This window comes from Strigops habroptila, chromosome 6 (genome assembly GCF_004027225.2).
Source record: "Strigops habroptila isolate Jane chromosome 6, bStrHab1.2.pri, whole genome shotgun sequence".
NCBI classification, from domain to species: Eukaryota; Metazoa; Chordata; class Aves; order Psittaciformes; family Psittacidae; genus Strigops; species Strigops habroptila.
Genome location: NC_044282.2, coordinates 63,386,705 through 63,412,045, shown reverse-complemented (window position 1 = coordinate 63,412,045; position 25,341 = coordinate 63,386,705). Strand labels below are relative to the sequence as shown.

Below are 25,341 nucleotides of genomic sequence, written 5' to 3'. Positions count from 1 at the left end.
CAAGAACAGTACAAACATGAAGAATCTTCACTTTATGACAGGCTTTTACACCACTGGCAGTCTCAAAGACAGCAGAGACCAAGGTGAAACAAAGCCTTTTTTGAAGACAAAAGTGACCTGCTACCACTTTGGCCTTTCTGAAGCATTGAGGGGGAGGGGGGGGGGAAATCTCAACTCAAAACTATTCATCTGTTAGATCTCATTCCCAGCAGCACCTGCAGTCAGAGACAAACCTTTTCCCCTGCTTGTGAAAGTCTACCCTAGTTTTGCAAACTTTCTAAGCAACTGAAATGTTTGGCTTGGTAGAGGATGTGCTTGACTTTACACATATAACTGAGTGGCTAGAAGCTAAACAACATAAATTCATGTTAAATCTTCCTAAAAGAATGCAAACATGCGTGAAAGTTTCCCATTTTTATGATAGATTTTTCTATGTCTGCTCATTCCAACGATCCATTATTTTTTCTCTAAACCACACTTGCCTTAGTCTAAAAAAACAAACAACAAACAAAGCCAGATCCAAGCAATCCTAGTAACCCCTATTTTGTTTCTAAATGACCTACTAAGTGTCACAGGTGTCTATTAAGGATGTGAAAACCAGCATGACAAGTCTTTAAACATCAGTTAACAAAATCCAAGAGAGTGAAGTAACGACTAAAATAGAGATTAGTTATGAAACATGTCACAATATTGAGGTCAACACTCAAGCAAAACAGGAGCCCTGTGTTTACTGTTTTCAAACCCAAATCACTGTTCAGGATCTAAGGATTAAACAATTTCCATCTCTCATATGAACAGTGCAATGATACAACAGCACTGTTAAAACAAGTTCTCAAGAAACCAGCCAAGAAAGCTCAGTATTTTAAGGCCACCTGATGCTGTTTCAACACAAGTGAGACACCACAGCATCTTCTTAGGCCCAGGGACTACTGCCTGAGGCCCTTCCTGCTTTGCTAGAATGAGGGTCTCTTCTGCTTCTTGCAGTGGTAACTTGATTTCTGAGAAATGGCTTGCTAGTCTTAAGCCTTCTTGCCATCAGCATGACTGAAACCACACTGAAGCCCAGGCACAGTCCTGTTCCCATCCTGTGGGCTTGTTCCTGGACCAGTTGGTCTGCTGCTGGTGTGCCCCTTTGCCCCTTTCATGCCACAAAAGCAGCCTGCTGAACATGACTGTCACAGCCCAACCTGCCCAGCTCACAGCACTCCAGCAAACAAGCTATCCTCAAGGGAATATGTCCTCCCAATGCCTCAGACCCTGACTACACCACCTTCCCCCTAAGCTACGCAAGATCCCAGATTTAGCTTTTTGAGTCTCTGCTGGAGATGCAGAGCAGCACACCACGTCCTCCTCCTGCAAACACTAAGGTGGCACAGAGCCCGTTTGTACAGGCCCTTTCTTTTCCACCACTTCCAGCTGACAGTTAGTAGGTTCCCAACTCAGTAGAAAGAAACTCTAACCATCAAAAACAATTCTGAAGACAAAAAATAAATAATTTTTTAAAATGTAAATGAAGAATTCTATTTATTAGGGCTACAAATTGTAGCACTCAAGTCCTTCTCTACTTCCCACCCCAGCCCAATTCCCTCCTCATATGCACAAGTCTCTCTGAAAATAGAGCTTTGCCTGGGGAAATATAAACAGTAAACCTTACTTCACAATCAGGGACTCATTTGAACAGGGTGTCTCTCTGGCCACCAGGAGCCAGACACATTCACCGAAACATTCATCTTAAAAACAAAACATCTAAGGAGTTAAAACTACAAGCAAGCAATTGGATAGCCAAGCACAAAGCAAAGGCTAGTCCAGGTTTGGTGCCCAGCCAAGTCTAGCAGAGCAGTAGCAGGAAAGAGCCTAATGTATGTGGAAAGTTCAGCTGGAAAGAGCTCAGAGCAATGCATCCACTTGGCTTGACATGCGGAAGCCAACATGCACTAGAGTCCATGGGCTAGCACACTCTAAGAACAAGGAGAGGAAGAGAACTAACAACCAGGAGACTTCACAAAGGGCAGTGCTCCCTCTCTGTAAGGCTGTGGCTGGGAGCATGAGGAAGAGTTTGTATCCCAACACAGAATGCAGGGTCTCAAAGTAGGATGCATCTAAGCTATAGAGTTTTACATACCAGCTGCCTTACAGCAAGGGAACACTGCATAAATAATTTAGAGAGAGTGCATATGTTTGTGTGTGTTACAAATACAGATACACACACACATATATATATAAAAATATATATATACACACACAAATAATGACATTACATATATAGTGATAGTCACATCACAGGAGCGGAGAAGTTTGCTCACCATTAGCAAATATCCTATGAAAGACTGTTGGAAACAGAGCAGCCCGTAAGCGGGAAGTAAAACGAGATAGAAGTCAATGAGTTGATGAAACAGCAAGCACTTAACATCGATAGAGACAGCTAGGTCAGAATCACAGCAAAACACGGACAAGACTGAGAATCTGGCCATGCCTCCAGCCACCTTTTTAAAATAAATTTATCTAAAAAATACAAGTGTTTCTTAATTGAGAACCAGACTGGGTGAGGGAGACAAGACACCTCTGACCAAGTAGAAGATTACAGCCAACTCTGAGGTTAAGCAGCTGGAAATTCTGTTTTTTTTTCTGTGAGTGCTCTACAGTCACTAAGCATCTCCTTCTGCAGACAACTACCTTTCTCTGCATCCCAGTATGGATCTTGGCAGCAGAACCCATACTTACATACATGGCCACATAATTTAATAGCAGAGTTAAGACCAAGTAAGACTCAAGTCTCCTGGCACCTTGGCCTGGAACTGAAAGGAGACTCTGGACTGAATGCAATTAAATATATAATGAACCTTAGAGATCTGGTATGTTGAAGGCAGGAAAGCACATACCTCAGCCAAGTGCCTAGAGGCACTATTTGCAAATATACTAGCACAACACTGAGTGTCCTCCTGTGCTCTACTGGAAGTCTCACTTGGCACCTGGTAGTACATTGCCATGTCTCAGGGGCACCAGAAGACGTTACAAGACACTCCAATTTGAGGCTTCAGTTCTGCTGGGGCACTCCAAGAGCTGCCCAAAAGGATTTTAATTCAACACCATCACCTCTTTCCATTTGTGACTGGTTCTTACACTCCCAATAAGCATTACAAGAAACATCTCCCAACATTACCTAACAAGCAAGCAACAGCATCAAACACCCTGTCTGAACACACTGTTCTTCACACTCAAGAGTACCTTTGCACTGTAACAGTAAAACACCTTGCAAATGCTGCCTTCGCAGGCCCACTTGTTAGACAATACAGATATGCACAGATGCAACATGGTGTTGGCATGTGGATCCTGTGGAAGAGTATACAGAAAACAACTTGGACCTCTCACAAGGAATGTTTTCATCTGACCACAACTCCAGAAAGCACCTGGAACATTCCAAACTCTGGGAACAGCAGTTCTTAAACTGTAAGTAGGCATTTTTCTTGCCCTCATCACAAATCCTACAAAGCTCACCACTCACTTGATCCTCAAATCTACTAACCCTGCATTTTATGGCATTAAAAGAAAAAAGTTAGTAAATTAATGGATTATGGATGTCTTTTGCATTCAAGCAGTATGAGAAATCCTCCCTCTTTCCCACTCCCTTTTTCTTCCACAGATGACCCCCAGCATATAAAGATTTCATCCCTCCTTCCAAAACTCAGTGCAACAGTAACAGCAACACCCTGGTACTAATCTCTTTTCTACCCTGCAGTGCACAGATGACTCTAGAAACAAAAGAGACTGATCCAGAATTACATGCAGAACAAGAAAACAGTGGTCAGTCCTGCTAGCGCATGTGCTTCTGCAATCTGAAGTACCAGTAAGGAGCGATAGGCAAAAGAGCTGCTCCCACACCTAAGCAGGTGTAACAGGAACAAGTACCAGCCATTTCTGATGTGAAACAAGTCACAGGCAACACCTGTCTAGCACTTCCTCACCTAGCAGACAGAAGGATGTTTTGCAGAACACTAGCAGCTTCCTTTCCCCAGATTTTGCTGCACATTCAGCAAGTATTCTCTTTGCTCAAAGTAGAGGAAAGAGGAGCTTTCAGGATCATACCCCAGAATGGTGCTGGGGACAGAGACAGTATCAAGGAGCAGATCACAGTGCACTGAATCATTGTTCCCCTTAAATCCATGAGAATTACCGCCACACTTTGAAGTAAACACAGGAAAGTTTTCAGATACCAGCCAGTTGTAAGAAATAACTACATGAAGTAATAAACATGGGCCTAACATTGTCAGTGACCCCAAAGCAACTACTGCTCTAGGGCCCGAACATGAGAATAGCCTGTCAGGCTACTGCAGTCAGCAGTACTAGAAAATCTCACGCTCAAATAACAGCCAGCAGTTCTGGTGACACAGTTTTGACTTTTCTAGTTGGGTGGGCACTACAGGAGTAAGAATACATTCTGCAACATTGGCAACTTTAATTCCGGCCTGCACTGGAACCATTGTTTTCACATCCACAGGACTCTTCTTCTGACTACAAGTCCACTCGTGCTCACTTCCTTTTTTATTTAAGGACCAGTATCTCCCAGAAAAATCACTTCACTTCTGAACACAAAGCGAGCAAGGCAGCCTATAGCTGTGGAGTAGAAGAGAGTTTGCTCAGGAACAACTGCAGTTAAGCACTCCTCCTGCACAGGCACGCTCTCAGCATATGTCCTCTCCTTGCTGAGGATACAGTTGTTATAGCACACAGCTACCCATTAGTCTTTGAAAAAACACTTCAGTCTAACTGCCTCTGTCTCTCCCACCATGCCTAACAGAAGCAAAGCTCTATGGAATTGGAGGGAACACACAAAGGTGTAAGTCTGTTGAGGCAACTACAACCCACGCTCAAAGAGCCAACATTCTTCTAGATAACCTCTGAATGGCATTGCTGGGAGCCTGAATGCTCTTGAGAATGTTACATTTGCTGATCTGCAGAACGTCTTTTTGGTAAAAAGCCAGAGCTCTAGACACCAGCTTCAAGCTCTTTGTTTCTACAAAGTGCTGGCTACCAACCAGAAAGATTGCAGCTGTATAACACTTTTAAGCTAAACTAGGAAGAGAATAATCTCTTACAAACTCAAGTCTACAATCATCTTCCCTTAAGTGGCCTGAATTGAATGCCAGGGAGCCAGTTGTGCTTGCCAACATACAGGTATTGGATTTACATCGCTCTTGGAAATTTCTCCCACCTGGACAAAGTCAGAGAAAGATGATAAAGCAAATCCCGTGATGACGTCAGCCTGTGTGAAGAGCAAGTCATCAAATCTACCAGCAGATAGAGAACTGAGTGTTCCTTCTGCCCTGACCCAGTCTCCCTGCATACAAGCATGTATCAGAGGTTTGTTAAAGAGAAGAGAGACCCCAATTCTGGAACAAAGAGACAGCACAAGAGTTCTTTGATGAAAAGAAAAGCCAGATGTCTGCAGTTTATGAAGAGAGGCTATTTTTAGATGACAGGCGAAGCTGAGCGTTCTCTCCTGTACATGGTCAACAACAAACCAAGAATACACACAGACAAAAGCCTACAGGACAGCAAGTCCACACTCCTTAGGTTTGAGAATACTTGCAGAAGTTGGACAACAGATAATGAACTGCCACTTGGAAGGTTATGTCAAAGTACAACATAATGCATCGTTACTGCAGACAGACTTAGAGACATAGGAACAGCAAAGGTGAAAAAACACTAGTATGCAAGAATACACTGCCAGAAAAATCACTTCTTACTTATGAAATAAAACACTTTAACACTGGGTGGCTGCCTGAACAGAGCACGTTTTTGCCAAACAGGCCCAAGACAAATTAGCATCCTGAAGTCCAGGCCAAAGTGAGGGATGCTGGATGAGGATGCCAAGACATGCAGCTTGCTGCAGCCAGAACCTATGAGCTTGATTGTGTTTGCTACAAGAAGTACTCATGTGGCATCAGTGGACAGCTCTCCAGACAGCTCCGCAAAGCTTCACAACACTGGGAAGAGAACTCTGGGTGTATTAACATGAAAAAGACTGCAGAGCAGTTTTTCTGCATACAAAACTTGCAAGTTTCAGCACCATGTCTCAGGTCAGTCCCTTGAGATCAAAAACTGAGAAAGGGGCTACCAGAAGAAACAGTATTCAGTATCAGTCCTTCCTACACCTGAAGGTGGCCCAACCGAAAGTGAATTTTACTACCAATCCCTGGCACAACTGATGCAGATGTGGAGCAACATGTGTACATACATGCCTATCGTGTCAAGTAACACTGAAAGGATTAGATGTCTTTTTCTGTTTGAGCAGTTTGTCTCACAGGGAAGGGTCACTCCAGCAAGCCTTACCTGACCCAATTTTGATCAGTCCGTTGTGCTGAATGAAGATAGTGTCACAGGTCAGGTTACCATGGATGATTGGGGGATCACAGGAGTGGAGGTAGCTAGAGATACAGAACAGAGCACTGGTCAGGAGGCCACCAAGGCTAAGGCCAGAAATCCTTCCCTTCATCCCTTCCCTGCCTCAAGAAGCATCAGAAGAGAATAGGGGGGCAAAGGGTACGTGCTATGGACTTACAATAGTAGTAAGGTACAACTAAGTGACTGTACAGGAGCCTCTAGGCTAGGAGGAAATAATGAAAATTAAGCTATTGTCTCTAAGGAAAAATCTCTAAAACATGGGGGAAAAAAGAAAGCTTTCTCTGATCAGTTCCCAAGAAACACAGGGTACCAGGGGTAAAGAAACTATTTCATCCATCGTCATAATGCTAGGTGGGTACTGAAACCACTTTGGTGCTTTACACCAAAAATAGCGGAGCCTTAATCTGACCCTACTCACAGGGCATCAAAAAGGTACTTGGTGCTGTACAAACATGATTGGTCATGTTTTCCAGCAGGCACAAATAAAGCTTGTCAGTGCTGGGGTACCAGGTACACTTGAGGCTACCTGGTTTTGCACCTCAGTCTGCTTGGTTTTATGTTAGCAGCCAGCAAAAATAAGGACTGTCAACTCCCAAAAAAGCTTGTTAGAATCCCAGCTATTCATCAACAGCTATATTTAGCCAAATGACAACAGAATTTTCTCTATGGAGCAGGAGTCGTGGTCATACATCTGGGTTATTGTTTTTCCGAGGCTGCTGCTAGCTGCACACCAACTCTGGCTCAGGTAGGGAAGAGTCTTTAAGTCCAAAACAAAAACCCCACATTGTATTCAACTGTGTTGCAGCAAGATGACTGCAAAAGACCTGAATCACCAAGAAATGTACAGATCCACATACACTTCTAACAATATCACACCACAATAATTATGAATCCACTGCACGCTACAGGACTGCAGCCTGCCAAGGCTAAGAAAGTTTTCCTCACTCCTCTCACACAGAATTTGATTTATTTGAGACTTCTCTGTAACATCCTCTTGGATCCAGGTTATAAAGTTCAATATTCTGGAAAGTTCCCTAATGCTCAACTCCCATACTCACGATCAGTTGCAACTGTTGGATCTAAAACCTATATTGCACCTCTTTGTTTTTGAGGCTCCAATATCATCTAAGACTCTGGGACTGTTACAGGAAGTGCAATTGACACTCTGCAGACTGGGGCTGGGATAAGAATCAGGCTGGGTGACTGAAAGTGCTCTTCAGGCTCCATTCCATAAAGTTTGCTAATATTTGGCAGCGTGTATGTTTACAGCTTTTAATATTCTAGCACAAGAGAGGCTACCCTTAAACATATGGCTAGATCAGTAATTCACATACCTGAGAGCAGAGAGGATCTGGGTACACCATCGCTTCCAGGCCTACAGACACAAGAACAGAAAGGATAAAAATAATTCAAGGAAGAGAAACTAATCCATAGTTCTGTGATTCATAGACCATTCATATGAAGGAATATATGCTCCATTCTGTGGCATCTTAACTTTCTCTCAGTACAGGCGTGTAGGAAGTAAGACTTTAAAGGATCAGTACTCATGCTCAGTTTATTTTCTACATATTCATACAGATCAAGAAACACACCTCCCTTCCTAACTCCTCCCATGTACAGACCTCTTCCCTCTCTCCTGTATGCACACATGGAAAGGGACATGCCTGTCACACCATACCTATGAAGCTGCAGAAGTTCTGGAAACTAAGCAAACAGCACAGAACAGCTGTCCAAGAGAACCTGCAACTAAACTAGTTTACAGTAATAAAACAGAATTATAGTCACGTGTTATCACCAGGTTGCCTTCTCATCAGGATCCTCTACTGAACGAGCTTTCCAGAGGCTGATGACACTAAGTGAATACAGGCACACATGAAAGAGTTACCTTTTCATTCATAGTTTTGTGGTTTTTCTTTGTCTTCTTCAGGAACTGTTTCAAGCTCCCTGAAGACATATATTCAGTGATGAAGATCACCTGTAGGGGCAGTACAAGACATTACCTTCTGCTTCCTGAATTACCTACAGGACATATCTACAGTGAGAAAACTCAAACTGTTTGCTTTACTTACCCTGGCTTTATTCTCCTTCACATCAGCCCAGTATTTGTGAAACTTCACAATGTTCAGATGTTCCAGCTGAATTAAGTTGTCAAACACTGCTTTAACTTTTTCCTTAACATCAGAAAGACAAAGACATGTTGTATCAGAGACTGCATAAGCCTCTACCTTACCTTCTTCTTGGGTCCCTTTAAACAACACTGTACGCTTTAAATTCCCATGCTAAGAACAAACAACAACAGATTTCACCTTATACTGTACCAGAGCTAAGTATGGTTTGATCACCAACACTAAACGAACGCAAGAGGCCCATGGAAATAGCATGACAACTCTCCATCGCATTTTCTGCCCAGGCCAGACTTGAGTGGAATTTGGTACATTTGAGCAGCACAGCACTCTGAATCCAGCCAATAATCCATACGAAATGTCATTAATGTCTATAATCCCACCCCGGGGCAAGGTGCTTTCCACATCTTGTTGGGAAACGCATCAACTTACTTCCTGAAGCTTAAAGTTCTTCCTCTCAGAAAACTGAACCTCATTCCAAACAACTTCCACACCCTCCTCTGTATCCATGGCCAGGTAGGCACTATCAATCCCTGGGACATTGCGTTGATTCACCTGTGTGGGAAGGATGGAGGCAGGTATAAGTTCTAAGCCAGCAAGACAAGATCATTACCATGCATCCTTCATTTGATTATTATGAACTTTGCTCATTAACTTTTAATTAAATGAGCATTCTAGGACAGGATTGTGCACATGCATTTCAGGAATGGGACATACCCAAATGCGAGCATATTGTAGGCTGTGTAAGCAGCAAGCCCTGGGCATGTTTGAGGAAAAACTTTTGCACAAAGGCTGTTTTGTAGTAAAAGCTGCTCTTGGCAACAATACTTCAGAATTTTCTTTTATGATGCCCAAAGTTCATTTAACCACAAAGAAAACCCTCCAACCATATAAAAGGGATAAAAAAAAAAAAAAAAAAAATCCCAAGAACTCAGACACCACTTTCTGGAGGAATTTTCTGAAACATGATGAGACACAAAACTCAAGTGAGGAAAACTGATCCAAGCAGAGAGAAAGAAAGGGATTGCTGCAAGTTCGGAAAAGACTTAGAAATTGATTATACAATCAAAACTGTCACAATAATTTCTTACATTAGTAAGTGCAAAAAAAAAAAAAAAGTTAATCCAGCACAAGTGCAAGTACATCTACACCTAGTATCAAAGACACAGATGAGCACTAAGAAAGCAACAAGGTAAGGGGAGGAGACCTGACAAAACAAGAGTTTAAAGCCTAGGACAAGAACAGCTAGGGCAGTGGAAATACTTAATACTGAAAGACATGAGGACAAATACAAGACGAACAACACTGCCAGCAGCAGAGTTTACCATAACATTGTTTTTCCTTAGATATGCAGCAGCATCCAAAGATGCAAAGATCACTTTCAGCTGATCTAATTCTCCCCTTGAGGTAACAGTTCACACAGAGATTTGGCTAGCAAATCCAGACTCCACTTCCACTACCCCAAAGTCCTGGCCATTTCATAGCTTTTCCTACTCATACTGTCTCACCTGCGCTTCCCTCACAAGGGACCATTTACTGGAAGCTTCTTAAAAGAACTTCCTCAAAAATCCTGTCCCCTTGGCAGCTACTTTCACACAATCAAATTTAGTCTATTTCATTTACAGTGTTAAACTAATGAAAACTGATGTAAATGTTCTGCCATGTACAACACTTAAACTAAACACTATACTATTGGAAATAACTGCTGATAACACAATACTAATAAAAATAATGAAGAAACCAGTTTACCAGTTTCCAGGTAATGCTTTTAACTCTATGGTAGGCTGGGTACAGACTTGAAGCATCCAGCTGACCATACTGAAATGCAAAAACCCTAAGACTTGTATTTGTAAAAAAACCTCTGCTGTTTCTTTACAAGAAGGTGGGTACCAAGAACTGCCTGTAGGTCACGCTTACAATCAACTAAACTCGAGCTCTTAATATAATGCAGAATGTTAGACAAGGACTAACACAGCGACAGGACATGTACACAAGAGAATTATGAGCAGAGAAATGGAGTCTACTGAGACGATGTGTTTACTGTTGTACAATATCAGCTTAAAAAGTTTGCATTATAAACATCTGTTCATTGGATACTAAACTGGGAGTTGCTGTTGACTCTCTCAAGGGCCAAGAGGCCTTGCAGAGGGATGTCAATAGATGGGAGCACTGGGCAATCATCAATAGCATGAAAAGGAACAAGAAGAAATGCTGGATTCTGCACCTGGAATGGAGTAATACCTGGCACAAGTCTAACCTGGGAGAGGAGTGGCTGGGGAGCAGCCCTGCAGGAAGGGACCTGGGTGCTGGTGGCAGCAGGGTCAGTAGGAACCAGCACTGGGCCCTGGCACCCAGAGGACAAACCGCACTCTGGGGTGCACCAACCATGGCAGAACCAGCCGGGCAGAGAGGGGATTGTCCTGCTGCATTCAGCATTGGTGGCGCCTCACCTGAGCACTGTTGGAGAAGGACATGAAGGTCCTCAGATGTGCCCAGAGGAGGACAAGCAAGCTGTGAAGGGCTGGCAGCATTGTCCTGTGAGGAGGGCTGAGCACTCAGGGCTGGTCTTGTTTGCAGAGAGGAGCCTGAGAGGTGACCTCGTCCCTCTGTGCAGCTCCCTGAGGAGGGGACATGGGGAGAGAGGAGCTGAGCTCTTCTCCCTGGGATCCAGCAACAGGATGCCTGGGAATGGTTCAAAGCTGTGTCTGTCAGAGGGGGCTCAGACTTAATATTAGGAAGCATTTCTTTACTGAGAGGGTGTTCAAACCCTGGCACAGGCTTCCTGGAGAGGTGGTTGATGCCCCGAGTCTGTCAGTGTTGAAGAAGTATTTGGAAAATGCCCTTAACACAATGCTTTAAATTTAGATCAGCCCTGAAATGGTCAGGCAGTGGGACCAGGTGATCCTTGCAGGTTCCTTCCAGCTGAACTATTCTGTTCTACTCCACCAGTAGCTTGACATTTTAGACTGACAGCAAATCAGTACAGGTATGACCCTTTTTTATAATCTTCCAAGGGAATCCCAACAGGCCCAACTACATTCAATATTCTGATACTGCAGATGACACACTGGAGTGACAAATGACTACAAGAGCATTATAACCAGAGTGATTCAGATTGCTCAGTAAACCGAGCAATAAATTATCATGGTAAAACCAGATGCAATGCAGTGACACAAGTGGGAATAAAGATTATAGGTCATAGCTCAATAAAGATAGGCTGAGCTACAGAAAATAACTCTTGAAAACAGTCACAAGAGACAAACAGCTTAGTTCCATTTCCATCCCTCACCTCCTGCATAACTGTGGGGTGAAACATCTGAGATTTGATTTAAGGAGACATTCATCATATTTACAAGAACTTGATTTTATATATATATATGTGTGTGTGTATACATATATACACACACACACATATATACATATGCACACACACACCGATACCGACATGTAAATACCAGGCTAGGCCTGGTATGTTTCATTATTAGAGAAAGCTGAAAGAATGAAGATAATTAAGGACAGAACATTTATTCCTTCAAATTTTAGTGTAAGAAATATCTTGGGGCTGACAGTAGTACAAGAACTCCTAGTACAATTAACAAACCTGAATGCCAAAAGGCTTTAACTTCAGAAAAGTTTAAACAAGCCCCCAGCCAACAGGGACAAGATAACAGCCAGGACCACCAACACTCGGTGCTCATGCATCCCTCTGTTTTTTCTTCCTTCATCACACTTGCTGCCTAAAGACCTTTAGCCTTAACTGCATGACGTCAGTCCTCAGGTACTGACAACTACTCAAAATCTGCCCGACAATACAGCCAGTGGATGTGGATTTATCATATCTTCTCCCATTTCTGGGCAAGTTTACTAAACACAAATAATTGACATGACTCATTGGCAATAATCCAGACCAGTAGATATGACTCAAGACACCAAACCCATTTGACATCACTGACAGTAATTGTCAGTTCAAGAGGAGATTCGACAGCCTGGGCAGAAGAGTAAAAGGGGAAAAATGCAGACAGTCAACTGAAAGGATGACAGTAAATTCCTCCTTTGTTCATGTTGCCAAATCACTGTTCCATATCCCTCTCCATGCTCATCAAAGTGGAATCCTAAACCCTCATGAAAGCATTGCCATGTACGTTCCTGAGGGTTACAGCCAGCTGTTGCCTCCAAGCAGCTATTGGCAACTGATGGATGGTTGCGAGCTTAACAGCTCACAATTTAGAAACAATGCTGCAGTTAAACTATTGTAATCAGAGGTAGCTGTACGAATATAAACTTCAACCTCCCCAGAAACCTGACTAAGCAAGAGAAAATGAAATCATAGAATGGTTAGGGTTGGAAAGGACCTTAAGATCATCTAGTTCACAATGACACATTCACAATGCTGCCTCTGCCATGCCTTACCCTGAAGGGCAAGAGTGCAACCATTAACGTAGGTGCCCCGAAGAGATGACAGAAATCTTGTTCTCACCCTGAGAAGCTCTCAAAACCAGAGCATCAACACAGGATGAAGATGACGCAGGTTCTCTCCCCATTTTACCCTAACTTCCTGCAAGCTTTGTCAAGTAATTTAAGACTGTTTTAACTTGTTTAATTTTCAGTGGTCTTCTATGACCTAGCCCAAAGACAACAAGCTGATGAAATGACAAAAGACTCAAATAAAATCCTGTGTTCCTAGAGAGAATGTATGACTCCGAATTGTTTCTTTCCCAGAAAGCCCATGTAGACTAGACAGCTTTTAAACTATGACAGAAGTTAACTGAACTCAGTTTAGCATGAATTTCTGAAGTATAAGAGGAAGTAGTTCCACAACCACAAAAAATTTAGAGCAGAAATACTAATGTAGCTCTTTGTCTATATAAACATCAATTAAGAAAATTCAGGAAGAATTTCAAGTGAATTTACGTAATTAAAGGGGAGTGGGGAAAAAGATTTAAACACTGTTACTTCAAGGCATAACTTAGCTTGAAGTTATGGGAAATTTAAGGGAAGTTTCCCATAAGAGAAAAAAAAGTTGGAAGATCTATTTCCCTTATGCAGTTTATTCCAATTGTCCAATGCACATTTTTTCCATAGCTTTCAAATGTCTGGATATCTACCACTGAAAGAATACAGACTTTTGGAGAGGCTCCTGTAGTTCACATGATCTGTCAATTAAAAAAAAAAAAAATTACAGCCTAAACCACAAGTGACAGCAATGATTTACAATCAAGGAAAAAAGAAAAAAAAAGAAAAAAAAAAAGAAAAAGAGGCATAATTATTGGAAAAAACCCACAATAATTAGAATGTCAGTACAGAACGAACCTGCACATTGAAGGAAAGAGAGCAGGAATGGCAGCCCATTAGGCCAGACACCAACAAAAAGCCATATATCTGGTTAAGAGTAGCATGAATATGTTAAAGTTACCCTGGCCACTTGTTTAGGCCAGAGAAAAAGATCAAAGCCCTACTCAACCAGCTTGGCAAAAGCTTGAGAACAGAGATAATACACCTACAGAACGCAGAGGCTGGACCACAGAGGAATATCACTTCTCCTTGAACTGTGATGAAGTAAAAAGAAGTGTATTTACCAACAGAAAGATGAAACAAAACCAGCTGACTCAGAGATCTGAAGCTTATCTGGTCTGTAAGAAGAATGCAATACCCACAGCAGGCAAAGGGGGAAAAAAACCACCCCAAACAAAAAACAAAAAGAAGCAACCCTACTTCATGTTTTAATTAAACTAACAGCACTAGCTTTTGCAATTACATTCATGGTAGTAAAATGTTTGAAAGGCATTCATTCAAAAAGAAAATTCAAATAACTAGTGCGATGTAATGATCTCAAGGAAAAGAAATCAATTATTCCCATGGCTATAAAAACCTATTCATACAGCATACTCTCAAAAGTATAAGGAAAAGAAAATCTGACCATCACCAATGCAACAGTTGGTTCTTCCAGACAGCTATGCATTGGAACAAATAATAAGATAAAATATGTTAGCGATAAGCTTGTCTGTGTCACCAAACACACAAATCTTTACCATCCCAATACAAAGTTAAAAGTTCCCCTGAGCTGGAGCTTGCCCTCACTTATAATTTCACAAGCAACAGCTCAGGAGATGCCATCTTGAGAAACAAGTCAAAAAGCAGACATACTTTTTAAGCACACACAATGTCCCAGCGATTCCTGTTCCAAGCTGGCCCGTGCGGCTGGACTACAAAGGGCAGAGGGCAGCCCAGAGCCAGGACTCTGTTCAAGCAGCCCACCTCCATCCTGCCCATAAGCACAACCATTCTGTAGAAAAGCAGAGTCTTGAATCACACCACCATCATGCAAGCTGTAGCTCAGTGGCCAACCCAACCTCTCCAGAAGCATTGTGACAGTTCTGGCTGAACAACATACTGAGGGACAGGCTTCACTAAAAATTCACGTCAGATAACTCTCCAATAGAGAAGAACAAGTATAAGCAGAGTCACGTTGCTTTGAACAGAAAAAGCACTGCTCTTGATATCCCAAAGGGGGACATGCATCATTCCCATCCATTTTATGAATGACAGAAATGAACACATAAGTTGTCTACTAAGAACCTGTCATGGTTTAACCCCAGCTGGCAACTAAACGCCATGCAGCCACTCACTCATTCCCCCCCAACAGGATGAGGATAGAACTGGAAGACTAGAAGTGAGAAGACATACGAGATAAAGACAGTTTAACAGGTAAAGCAAAAGCTGCACATGTAAGCAAAGAAAATCAAGGAATCCATTCACCACTTCCCATTGAAGGCAGGTGTTCAGCCATCTCCAGGACAGCAGGGCTCCATCATGCACGAGAGTTACTTAGGAAGACAAACACCATCACTTCAAACATCCCCTTCTTCATTCTTCACCCCTCTTTATAGGCTGAGCATGATTCCATATGGTTTGGACTACCCCTTTGGTCAGTTGGGGTCAGCTATCCTGGCTGTGCCCCCCACTGCTTGTGCATCCTCAGCCTCCTCACTGGTGGGTGGCGAGAGGAGCAGATTAGCCCTTGACTGCACAAGCACTGCTCAGCAATAATGAAAACATCTCCGTGTTATCACCACTGTTTTCAGCGCAAATCCAAAACACAGCACCTTACCAGCTACTATGAAGAAAATGAACTCTATCCCTGCCAAAACCAGCTCAGAGCCCAAAGGGACAAATGCTTTGTTTCATTTGCTGCTTCAAACCAAATGAGCAATCCAATGGAATCAGTTCAATCTTACTGAGCTGAGCTATGGAATTAGGAAGAGACAAAGAATTCCCCATCCCTAACTCCTAAAGGGAAACAGAAACAGCACAGCAAAATAAATAAGGGAGTGGGGAAGAAAACCCAAATAAAAACCATTCAGACAGAAGTCTGTCAATGTTACAGTAGCTCACTGGTACCTTTACATCTACTGTACTATTATCATGCCTGTACCGTTATCAAAATCCTCATCAAACATACAACACCAAGGACGTACCACATACAGTTCAGTCAGAAATAAAACTGACTGGGAGGTTTGGGAAGCTCTCAGTACTGAACCCAGGGGAAAAAAACCCAAAAAACAGGCAGGAGGAACTCCAAGTTAGCTATTTCATTCTACACCAGCCCATCCTGTTAGGCTGCAATACTTTCATCTTCTGCATTTTAACAGTTGTTCACTCAACTCCAGGCAGAGTTGCAGACGTCTCACTGCATTAACAGGCCAAAAAATGTTCCATCAAACTGCTGTGGAAATATACCTGGGTAAGGGCTATTCAAAATAGAAGCAAGAACACCACCAGTGATCAGAGGAACCACAACAGCGTAGGGAGCCCACACAGCCTGACCATGATGGATGAAATACTGAACCAAGGACTCTCAAGGCCACAAAGATGACCAAGTAAGTCATTGTCCCCATTAGGAAAACCCACCAAGGTAACTCAGCAGGAGAAGCCCCTTCAGCAGTATCATGCAAGGCAAATGGAGATGCTGTGTAAAGGAATACAGGAGACAGGCAATTTTGGGATCAAACGAGTATTTACATACCATATTCATGGGATGTTCGAGGGAAGGGCCAAAAGTGTGGAAAAAGAATTACCAAGATGAGTCGCTAGGCAAGTCCTGTGCCTGATCACCATCACCTCTGTGTTTCTGTTCAATTATGTTTAAAACTGTTTTCTGTGCTAGTGTGCTTCTTACTCTCTGCACACATGCACACACACAGATCTGCAGGAAACTACAGACCTCAGTCTCACCTCAGTACCCAGCAAGATCCTGGAGCAGATCCTCCCGGAAACTGTGCTAAGGCACATGGACAAAAAGGAGGTGATTGGTGACAGCCAACATGGCTTCACTAAGGGCAAGTCATGCCTGACAAATTTGGTGGCCTTCTATGATGGGGCTATGACACTGGTGGATAAGGGAAGAGCAACTGATGTCATCTACCTGGATTTGGAGAGAGACCTTTTACAAGGGCATGTAGTGACAGAACAAGGGGGAATAGTTTTAAACAGAGAGTGTGATTCAGATCAGACTTTAGGAAGTTCTTCCCTGTGAGGGTGGTGAGGCCCTGGCACAGGTTGCCCAGAGAAGCTGTGGCTGTCCCATCCCTGGCTGTGTTCAAGGCCAAGTTGGACAGGACTTTGAGCAACCTGGTCTAGCCCGTGGCAGGGGGTTGGAACTAGATGAGCTGTAAGGTCCAACTCTCACCATTCCGTGATTCTGTGATCTGCTAGCAAACTTCAAATCAGACAAGCCAGGAAGTTAGGACAAGAGGTCTCAGGGACATATTTGGCAGAGACAGAGGGCCTGGGAGGTGGGTACTAGAGACGCCTGTGAAATGGGATTTTCCATGAGCACTAATCCTTACAAACAGGATACAGCTATTCATATCACCCATGTTACCATGGGATGCTGGGGAAAGCACCATGCTCACATTTGTGCAAACCTATTTCTCTCTGGCCATGCTTTCACAGTACCTCAATTTATCAGGATTTGCTATGTAGCCTCACTGCAGGCATAGCCAGGGGTCAGAAATGGCAAGCAGCTTCTTCCTCCACTGGTCCAGCAGTTAAGTATCTTGCCAAGGGTAACCCAGGCTGTAACATCTGACCCCCACCAAACAGGCAGCAGCAACCATAATACTGTGATCACTTCTCCTGGGCCTCCCAATGCAGCTCTAATGAGACAGAGCACTGACAAGAGGAAGGCTCTGGTGCTGCTGGTAAGCTACGCAGACCATGCTATTTTTAGAAGAGCTCTGTAAAGAACACAGAGCAAACCCTATCCCTCAGTCACAGGCAGCTGAAGTGTAACTAGCACCTCTAACCACCCAGGAAAGCTGGAAAAGCAGCAGGCAGCTGCCTGGCTGCCCCTGCTCCCCCATGGCGGCAGTAGAAAGGCTGAGAAGTGATGCTGGCTGGGGCAGCACTCAGCAAACTGCCAGCTGCCTGTTACAGTCAATAAGCAAGAACATAATGGGTCTGCAGACAACAGGCCCAAGACAAAGGCTCAATTCCCTCTATATCCTGCAATGCGTCTCACCTCATTCAAGCACAACTCAAGGGTTCCTTCCAGGAAGCCCGCAGATGAGCTTAACATTAAACAGCTGCACATACTCTGAGTATCTTTCCAATGGTCAAGTAAAATAACTACAGCATGGCATTAGCTTTCTCCACCAGCTGGAAACATTGCCAAAGCCTGCCAAAAAGCTGGCAGCCCTCCTAGCACTAGTTTGCTTTGAGAATCTCTGCAACCCAGTCTCTCTCCAGCAGCAGAATCCGAAGCTCAGAGCATCTCAAAGCCACCTTTTCCAAGGAATTATGCCTCATTTTCCTACATAGAGAAACTCAGATGTGAGATAGGAAAAGAAATACTAGTGCTTATCTTCCACTATCTCAGCAAGTTTCCTTCCACTATCTCAGCAAGTTTCCTTCCACTATCTCAGCAAGTTTCCTTCCAGTCACAACAGAGGCTAAGAAATTAGACTCGAGCATCACAAAATCCAAACACCCAGTCCATTGGCATTTTCTCTTCAAAAACCCTGTACTCTGTCTCCTTGAAGAAATATAAATCCAGAGCTCCAAAAGTAACCTGGCCCCAGATGAAAATTAATTTCTCAAATTACTTGAGAAACTAAGACTCACACTAAGAGTGAAAAGACAGAAAAAGAGGTAAAACAAAGACGCAGTGGACCAGCATTTTACTTCATGTCTCTTGGGTTCAGCTCCTCATACACTACATCTCCTTCCTCAACATTTGATAGTGCTAGCATAGATCAAGAGCGTCTATTAGCCCAAGCACTAAAATTCAGCAGTAACATCCAGCCATCAAGGGCCCCCTGAACAGCTGGGAACCACGTATCCAAATAAGAGCAAGGTCTTTCATAAGAAAAAGAGAAGCAAACTAATGCAGTGGTGCTACTTACATTAATTTTCAGAACATCCAGCAACAGTATACAATGAAGAACAGCAAGACTGAACACAAAACTTGGAATCAGAATCACGGCATGGTTTGGGTTGGAAGAGACCTTAAAGCTCATCCTGTTCCAACCCCCTGCCACTGTATTTGTGCTTGGGATTGCCCCAACTCAGGCGCAGGACCTTGCACTTGGCCTTGTTGAACTTCATGAGGTCTGCACAGGCCCACTTCTCCAGCCTGTCCAGGTCCCTCTGGATGGCACCCCTTCCCTTCAGCGTGCCGACCGCACCAGAGAGCTTGATGTCATTGCAAACTTGCTGAGGGTGCTCGATCCCACTGTCCATGTGACCTAAAAGGGGACCTTCTTGTTCCCACATCCCTGGTATGATACAGATTAACTCGATAGCACTGAATGGGTTACTAAACATGTTACAAAGATGTCACAAAGTATTTATTTTTTTATAAAAGTCTTGATGTACACAGTCACACAGTGTTTTCCAACCCAGAAAAGGTATAGAAAGATCCCGTCAATAGACAGCTATTAAACATGTGACAACCTCAGGACCATCTAAGTCCGTGAATAGTTAAGTCTTTCCCACTAACATGAGCTTACAAAGTCCAACACAGCTAAATATTAGAATAATTAAATAATTATTATTATTAATACTGGGCTGAAAATTAAAAAGATTCTCTGCAGCACAAGTTTTCCTACAATTATGTCTCAGACACTTTTCTGTTTGATCTGTGTATTCTCAGGGACAGCAAGGCACCAAATCCAAGCTTTTGGTTTCAGGTTTTACAGCAGCAGGAATCTAAAAATGAAGTGCAAAGAGTCTCCAATCCATCTCTATTAAGAAGATTCTATTCCCAGAAGCACAGCAGATAATTCTGAAGATACTTAGACAACCAAATAAAAACAAGTCATGCAAGTGGTGACTGAAAGAAGAAAATGGGGTGTCACATGGGGACAACAGAAAAAGAGGCTTTTGTCAGGGGGAGCAGCCAAAAGGGACCAAGGCAAGCACAAGCTTGGAGAGCCCAACAGTGTCAGTCTCTCCCTTAACCTCTTGCTGTGGGTCCTTTCTCTAAGCCCCTCTGCCATGAGACAAGATCGCCCTGTTAAAAGTTTATCTTCAGCTCCTTGCAGAGGCTAAGGCCTCACCTTTGTATATGTTAGGAGAGCAACCAAGGGTGTGGTTACAACTGCAGAGAGGATTCAGCACAGGGAGGAAAGCAGTGCGGTTTACAACACACCAGGAGACCCGCACTTGTGATGCACAGACAGCAGCAGCATGAGAAAGCAGATTGTCACTATCCCTGCAGCACTTGAGGACAGGAGAGAGATGCCTGAACATGCCCACATTATTTATATATACAGTGAGGTTATACAGTGAGGAAAGACAAGAGTGATGCTAACTCTTGCACAAGTTGTTCAGCCAACAGAAAATAAGCATCCTGTGGGACCAGCCACATTTACCTCCTACTTTCCCCCTCCCAGCCATTTCACTCTTGCAGCAACTTCACTCTTTGGGTGTATCAAAGAACGGCCATATGCACTTCATTAAATGAAAGATTCATTCAATGTTCCACAAAGAAACAAACTTTGGGGAAGATAAGTGTTCTCTATCTAGTTAAAATAGGTTCTTAGTGAAAAGTGTCACAGCAGCATTTAATTTTTTAGAAAGCTACTCTGAACCCTCAGTTTAAGTTTAAGCAGGAATAGAACAGAATATAAAACAGTTCAGCTGGAACAGACCTGTGAGGATCACCTGGTCCCACTGCCTGACCACTTCAGGGCTGACCTAAAGTTAAAGCACTGTGTTAAGGGCATTTTCCCAAATACTTCTTCAACACTGACAGACTCGGGGCATCAACCACCTCTCCAGGAAGCCTGTGCCAGGGTTTGAACACCCTCTCAGTAAAGAAATGCTTCCTAATATTAAGTCTGAGCCCCCTCTGACAGACACAGCTTTGAACCATTCCCAGGCATCCTGTTGCTGGATCCCAGGGAGAAGAGCTCAGCTCCTCTCTCCCCATGTCCCCTCCTCAGGGAGCTGCACAGAGGGACGAGGTCACCTCTCAGGCTCCTCTCTGCAAACAAGACCAGCCCTGAGTGCTCAGCCCTCCTCACAGGACAATGCTGCCAGCCCTTCACAGCTTGCTTGTCCTCCTCTGGGCACATCTGAGGACCTTCATGTCCTTCTCCAACAGTGCTCAGGTGAGGCGCCACCAATGCTGAATGCAGCAGGACAATCCCCTCTCTGCCCGGCTGGTTCTGCCATGGTTGGTGCACCCCAGAGTGCGGTTTGTCCTCTGGGTGCCAGGGCCCAGTGCTGGTTCCTACTGACCCTGCTGCCACCAGCACCCAGGTCCCTTCCTGCAGGGCTGCTTCCCAGCCACTCCTCTCCCAGGTTAGACTTGTGCCTGGCGTTATTTTCCCCTGTGAACCAACACATTTTAAGTTATATCAGTTGATAATAGTTTAGCCTAGGCTGCTGTAACTAAGTATGACAAAGTAATTCACAATCCCTCTCACTCGGTTGTGCTAACATCTGAAACGCCCCCCAAGGCAGCCTCTGATGACCTGTTACCTCGCTCTGGACACAAACCGAGCACCCTGAGCCCGATGCGCTGGCGAACGCCCCATGTACCGGAGAACCCGGGCACGGTCAGGGCTGCCGAGCTCCCATGAGACATGAAGCGGAACAAAGGCGGAGCGAACCACGTGGGTCGCAGGCAGAAGCCCCGCACCGAGGCGGCAGCTCCAGCAGCTCCCGCTCGAGCGCTCCGCCAGGCCCTTCCCCAGGGTGCCCCTCCCCGGGCCCCGCTCCCAGCCCAGGGCCCGCAGCCAGACACCGGCGGAGCCGCCGCGGCACGAGGGCGAGGGCGCCGCGGGGCGTGGCCAGGGCAGCGCGCAGCCTATGGGAGCTCGCGCTGGTGATGTAACGCTTCCTGCCCCCTGCCATTGGCTGGAGCGGCTGTCCTTCAGGGAGCAGCCCCGCCCCGGCCGGCGCCCGTCTCCTGCGCCGGCTGCGCTCCGCAGGGAAAGAGAGCGGGAGGGCGGTGGGGAGCAGCGGGGCCGCTCTGCCGCCCCACGACCACGTTGTACCAGAGCCGCCGTGGTGGCCCCGGCGAGGGGCAGACGGGCTCGGGAATCGCTGCCTTGTTCGGCCGAAACCTGCCTGTTGAAGGTAAATGGCCCCGAGCACTTACAGCCTGCCCCCGTGCATCCACAGCAGCCCACTCCATGCAGCCCCTGTACACCACCTCCTCTGTTCTAGGAAGTTCAACGAGTCTAGAGCTATTAACAGATAATAAAATTGAAAAGAAAAAAAGTGAGGTTCTGACAAGTCCACACGTACATCCTAGCACGGAACTCAAATCGAGCAGTAAAGAATGTAACATCCAGGGAACACTACCCAAATCTCACTCTGCGATCACATGTGCCCTTTTCTGTCCAGATCATCACCTTACATTGCTTCCAAGGCGCTGCCTAATTCAGCATCCAAAGAAGATACTGCTGAGATAAAGAATCAGGATTGCATCACTGGGGGACAGGGTGGCACATCCCTTTTCCATGGAATAACACCTCCTCACCACCGAGGAGTAGCGAGTAAGAGTCTGCCTGCGGAGCTGCACTGACTGGAATAACCAGTGGGGACCAAGCCGCCACACCAACAGCCCCTTCCCAGGACACTGCTGGCTCTGGTAGGCCCAGATGCTCACAAAGCAAAGCTGTTATTCCCAAATAAATTTCACACTGGAACATCTGCAGCAGGAAAGTTTATGCAACGGAACAGATCAGTTTAAGTGCTGAAGACAGCGAGAAGGACATCATACAGTTCAAGTGAACAAATGCCATCCCACAAGTTTGGGTCTAATTAGGCCACAAATTCACATGCAAAATAAAGAGACAAAACAGAACTTCACTGCATGATGACTAGAAGCCTGCGCTTTTCATACCCACATGTGAGACATGAGGCCCACGCATGGGCAGCTGCAGCTGCTATTGGTCAGCTGCCCAGTCAGCAGATCCTGCAGGGAGGCAGCACAACCTGGACAGATGAAGAACCAAGAATCAGAGGCCCCGAGTTTACCTCAGGTCAGCCAACAATTTGTTTTGTGGGCTTCAACAGTCACTCCTCTCGCTGTAAGGTGGCACAAAGCTCATACCTAACATACAGAGGCTGCTTGCCTTCAAACCAACCAGCTACCCTTGTTCTGAAGCAGAAGACAGTAAGTTAGCCATGCCACAAATTCTAAGGAACTTCATATGTTTGGGCCTTTATTTGTCTGCAGATAGGGAAATCCAAAGAAAGAAAACATTAGAACCTACTAAATCTTACTTTTTATATAGGAGAATATGGAAAAGCCTGGAAGGAAATTTATCCTTCTGTGTCAAGATGACCTGTATTAAATGAAACATATTGAAAAGACTTCAAAAACTGAACCTCAGCTTTGTTCCCCAATGTTAGCACAGGCCACAGGAAAAAGCACTTCAGGTTATCATAAGAAACATATTGTGGAGGATGGAATTAAAGCTTCGTAAGATGCCCTCCCCTTGCAACCCAAACCATACAGATTCACCAGAAAAGGCATGTTCTTACCAAGCCGTGCTAGGATTTGGCCTAAGTTAACAAAACCAAGACAGCTTTCAAGCACACAAAGGTGAGGAACTGCAGGGAATCCTTGACCTTACTTTGACCTCCAAATTTACATCAGAATAAATGACTCTTTCAGCACCACCAGAGCTGTAACTACCCTATGTCTAGAATAATGGATAAAGCAGACGAATGCTCAGCCCTGACTCATCTGAGAAAAGCTACATCAGCGCTTGTGCCGCAGCACTGGAATGAACGTTTTCTGTCTTTCAGCAACTCCCAGAGCTACGCAGCTTGCCCAGCCAGAGCAGGTTTCACTGAGCCAACATGAAGCAGAAACCAGTTTGTGGAGACAGCCCCCAATAAGATAAACAGAGCACAGCAAAGAGTGGAAAAAGGGAGAGGTCCAAAACAGTAAGATCTAATCTACTTGTGTCTTCATACAGGACAATTCCAAAACACGCACTGAGAAGCGGATGCAAACAAGAGAAGCCAAGAACCAAGCCTGCATGAACTGGCTATGCTGTTATCCTCACTGAAGACATCAAAGCAAACCAAACCAAGGCATAATTCAAAAGCTGATGAGACAGGCCCACCACACATCACACTCCCCAGCAAACACCAAGCAAAATCTAGTGACTGCTCTTCATCACACCCAGAGCAAAAGACCTGTGAAACGAGATGCACATAGGAGTGCTGGAGACACTCCCCACAGCTGCAACAGCTGGCTGTGACACCGTCCCTACAGACGAGCCCACAGCACAACGAACGTGCAGGGAGAAGCAGACCATGATCCGGTCTCAGTGTCCCCGAGCCCGAGGAGAGGCAACCCCACACCTCCCGGCTGTCCCGAGAGCACGACGTACCCCTGCCACTGGGGCCCGGGGACAGGTGGAAGGCAGACAGCCGGCGGGGCGGGACAAGAGGCCGCCCGGCTCCCACGCCCCGCCCGGCTCGGCCGGGGCTCCCCCACGCACCCGGCAGTCCAGCCCTGGGAACCGGCCCCCGGCACTCACCTCCTCACGCCGCTTTTGCCAGCGGCCGCACGGCGACTCCTCGAGGATCTCGGACTCGTCCTCACTTTCCTCTTCCTCCTCCTCCTCCGGGGGCGCCGCGGAAGTCACCGGCGCAGACACTGAGGTCATTCCCGGGCCAGACGACGCGGACTCCGGCTTCGAGTCGGAGCCGCCACTCGGCACCTGCTTGGACTCGCCCTCCGACATGCTGTGGTCGTACAACCTGCGGGCCAGAGGCGCGGGCCGTGAGGCGAGGCAGCAGTGAGACCAGACCAGGCCAGGCCCGCCGGGCCGAACCGGGCCGCGCCCGCCGGGCCTGTCAACCGGAGCCGCGCCCCGGGCCTGCTGCCGGCGCCCGACCGAGCCGGTTCGGGCCCGAAACGGAGAGCAGCAGAGGGACGGTGCGGGAGAAGCACAAAGACGGAGCGGGAAGAGCGAGGGCCGCGCACTTACCGGGCCTGCCCGGCACCTCCCGGTCCCCAAGCGCGTCGCTACTCCACCGACGGGCCGCCGCCAACCGCCGCGCTGCGTAACACGCCGTCCGGGGCGGAGCGTCCCGCCCTACAGCCAATCAGAGCCCGGGAGCGTGCCGTCAGCCTCCGCGAATTGGCCGGTGGGCGGAGCTCCGGGGTACCAGGCACGCTAGAGGGCGCCCGCGCGCTCACGGAGAGAAGGGCCGTGGGGCGGGGCGACTTGGCTCCGGGCGATTAGCCAATGAGAGCCCGAGAGAGGGGCCGTCAGCCTCCGCTGATTGGTCGGTGGGCGGGGCTGAGTTTATATAAAGCGGCGGGGTGGGGTGGTGG

At 45.7% G+C, this 25,341-nt stretch overlaps 1 protein-coding gene across 2 annotated transcripts in view; it reads right to left on the bottom strand.

The window, feature by feature from the left end:
- The window catches only part of NRBP1 (nuclear receptor binding protein 1), a 40,425-nt gene extending 15,341 nt beyond the window's left edge, over positions 1-25,084 (bottom strand). For both annotated transcript variants that reach the window (XM_030490473.1, XM_030490474.1), the window contains exons 1-7: positions 24,992-25,084; positions 24,539-24,761; positions 8,958-9,080; positions 8,472-8,573; positions 8,288-8,377; positions 7,737-7,777; positions 6,331-6,425 (exon numbers count right to left, since the gene is read on the bottom strand). In XM_030490473.1, the coding sequence (XP_030346333.1) occupies positions 6,331-6,425; positions 7,737-7,777; positions 8,288-8,377; positions 8,472-8,573; positions 8,958-9,080; positions 24,539-24,745 (658 nt within the window). In that variant the 5' untranslated portion in view covers positions 24,746-24,761; positions 24,992-25,084. The remainder of the gene's footprint in view (positions 1-6,330; positions 6,426-7,736; positions 7,778-8,287; positions 8,378-8,471; positions 8,574-8,957; positions 9,081-24,538; positions 24,762-24,991) is intronic.
- Positions 25,085-25,341: the final 257 nt, after the last annotated feature.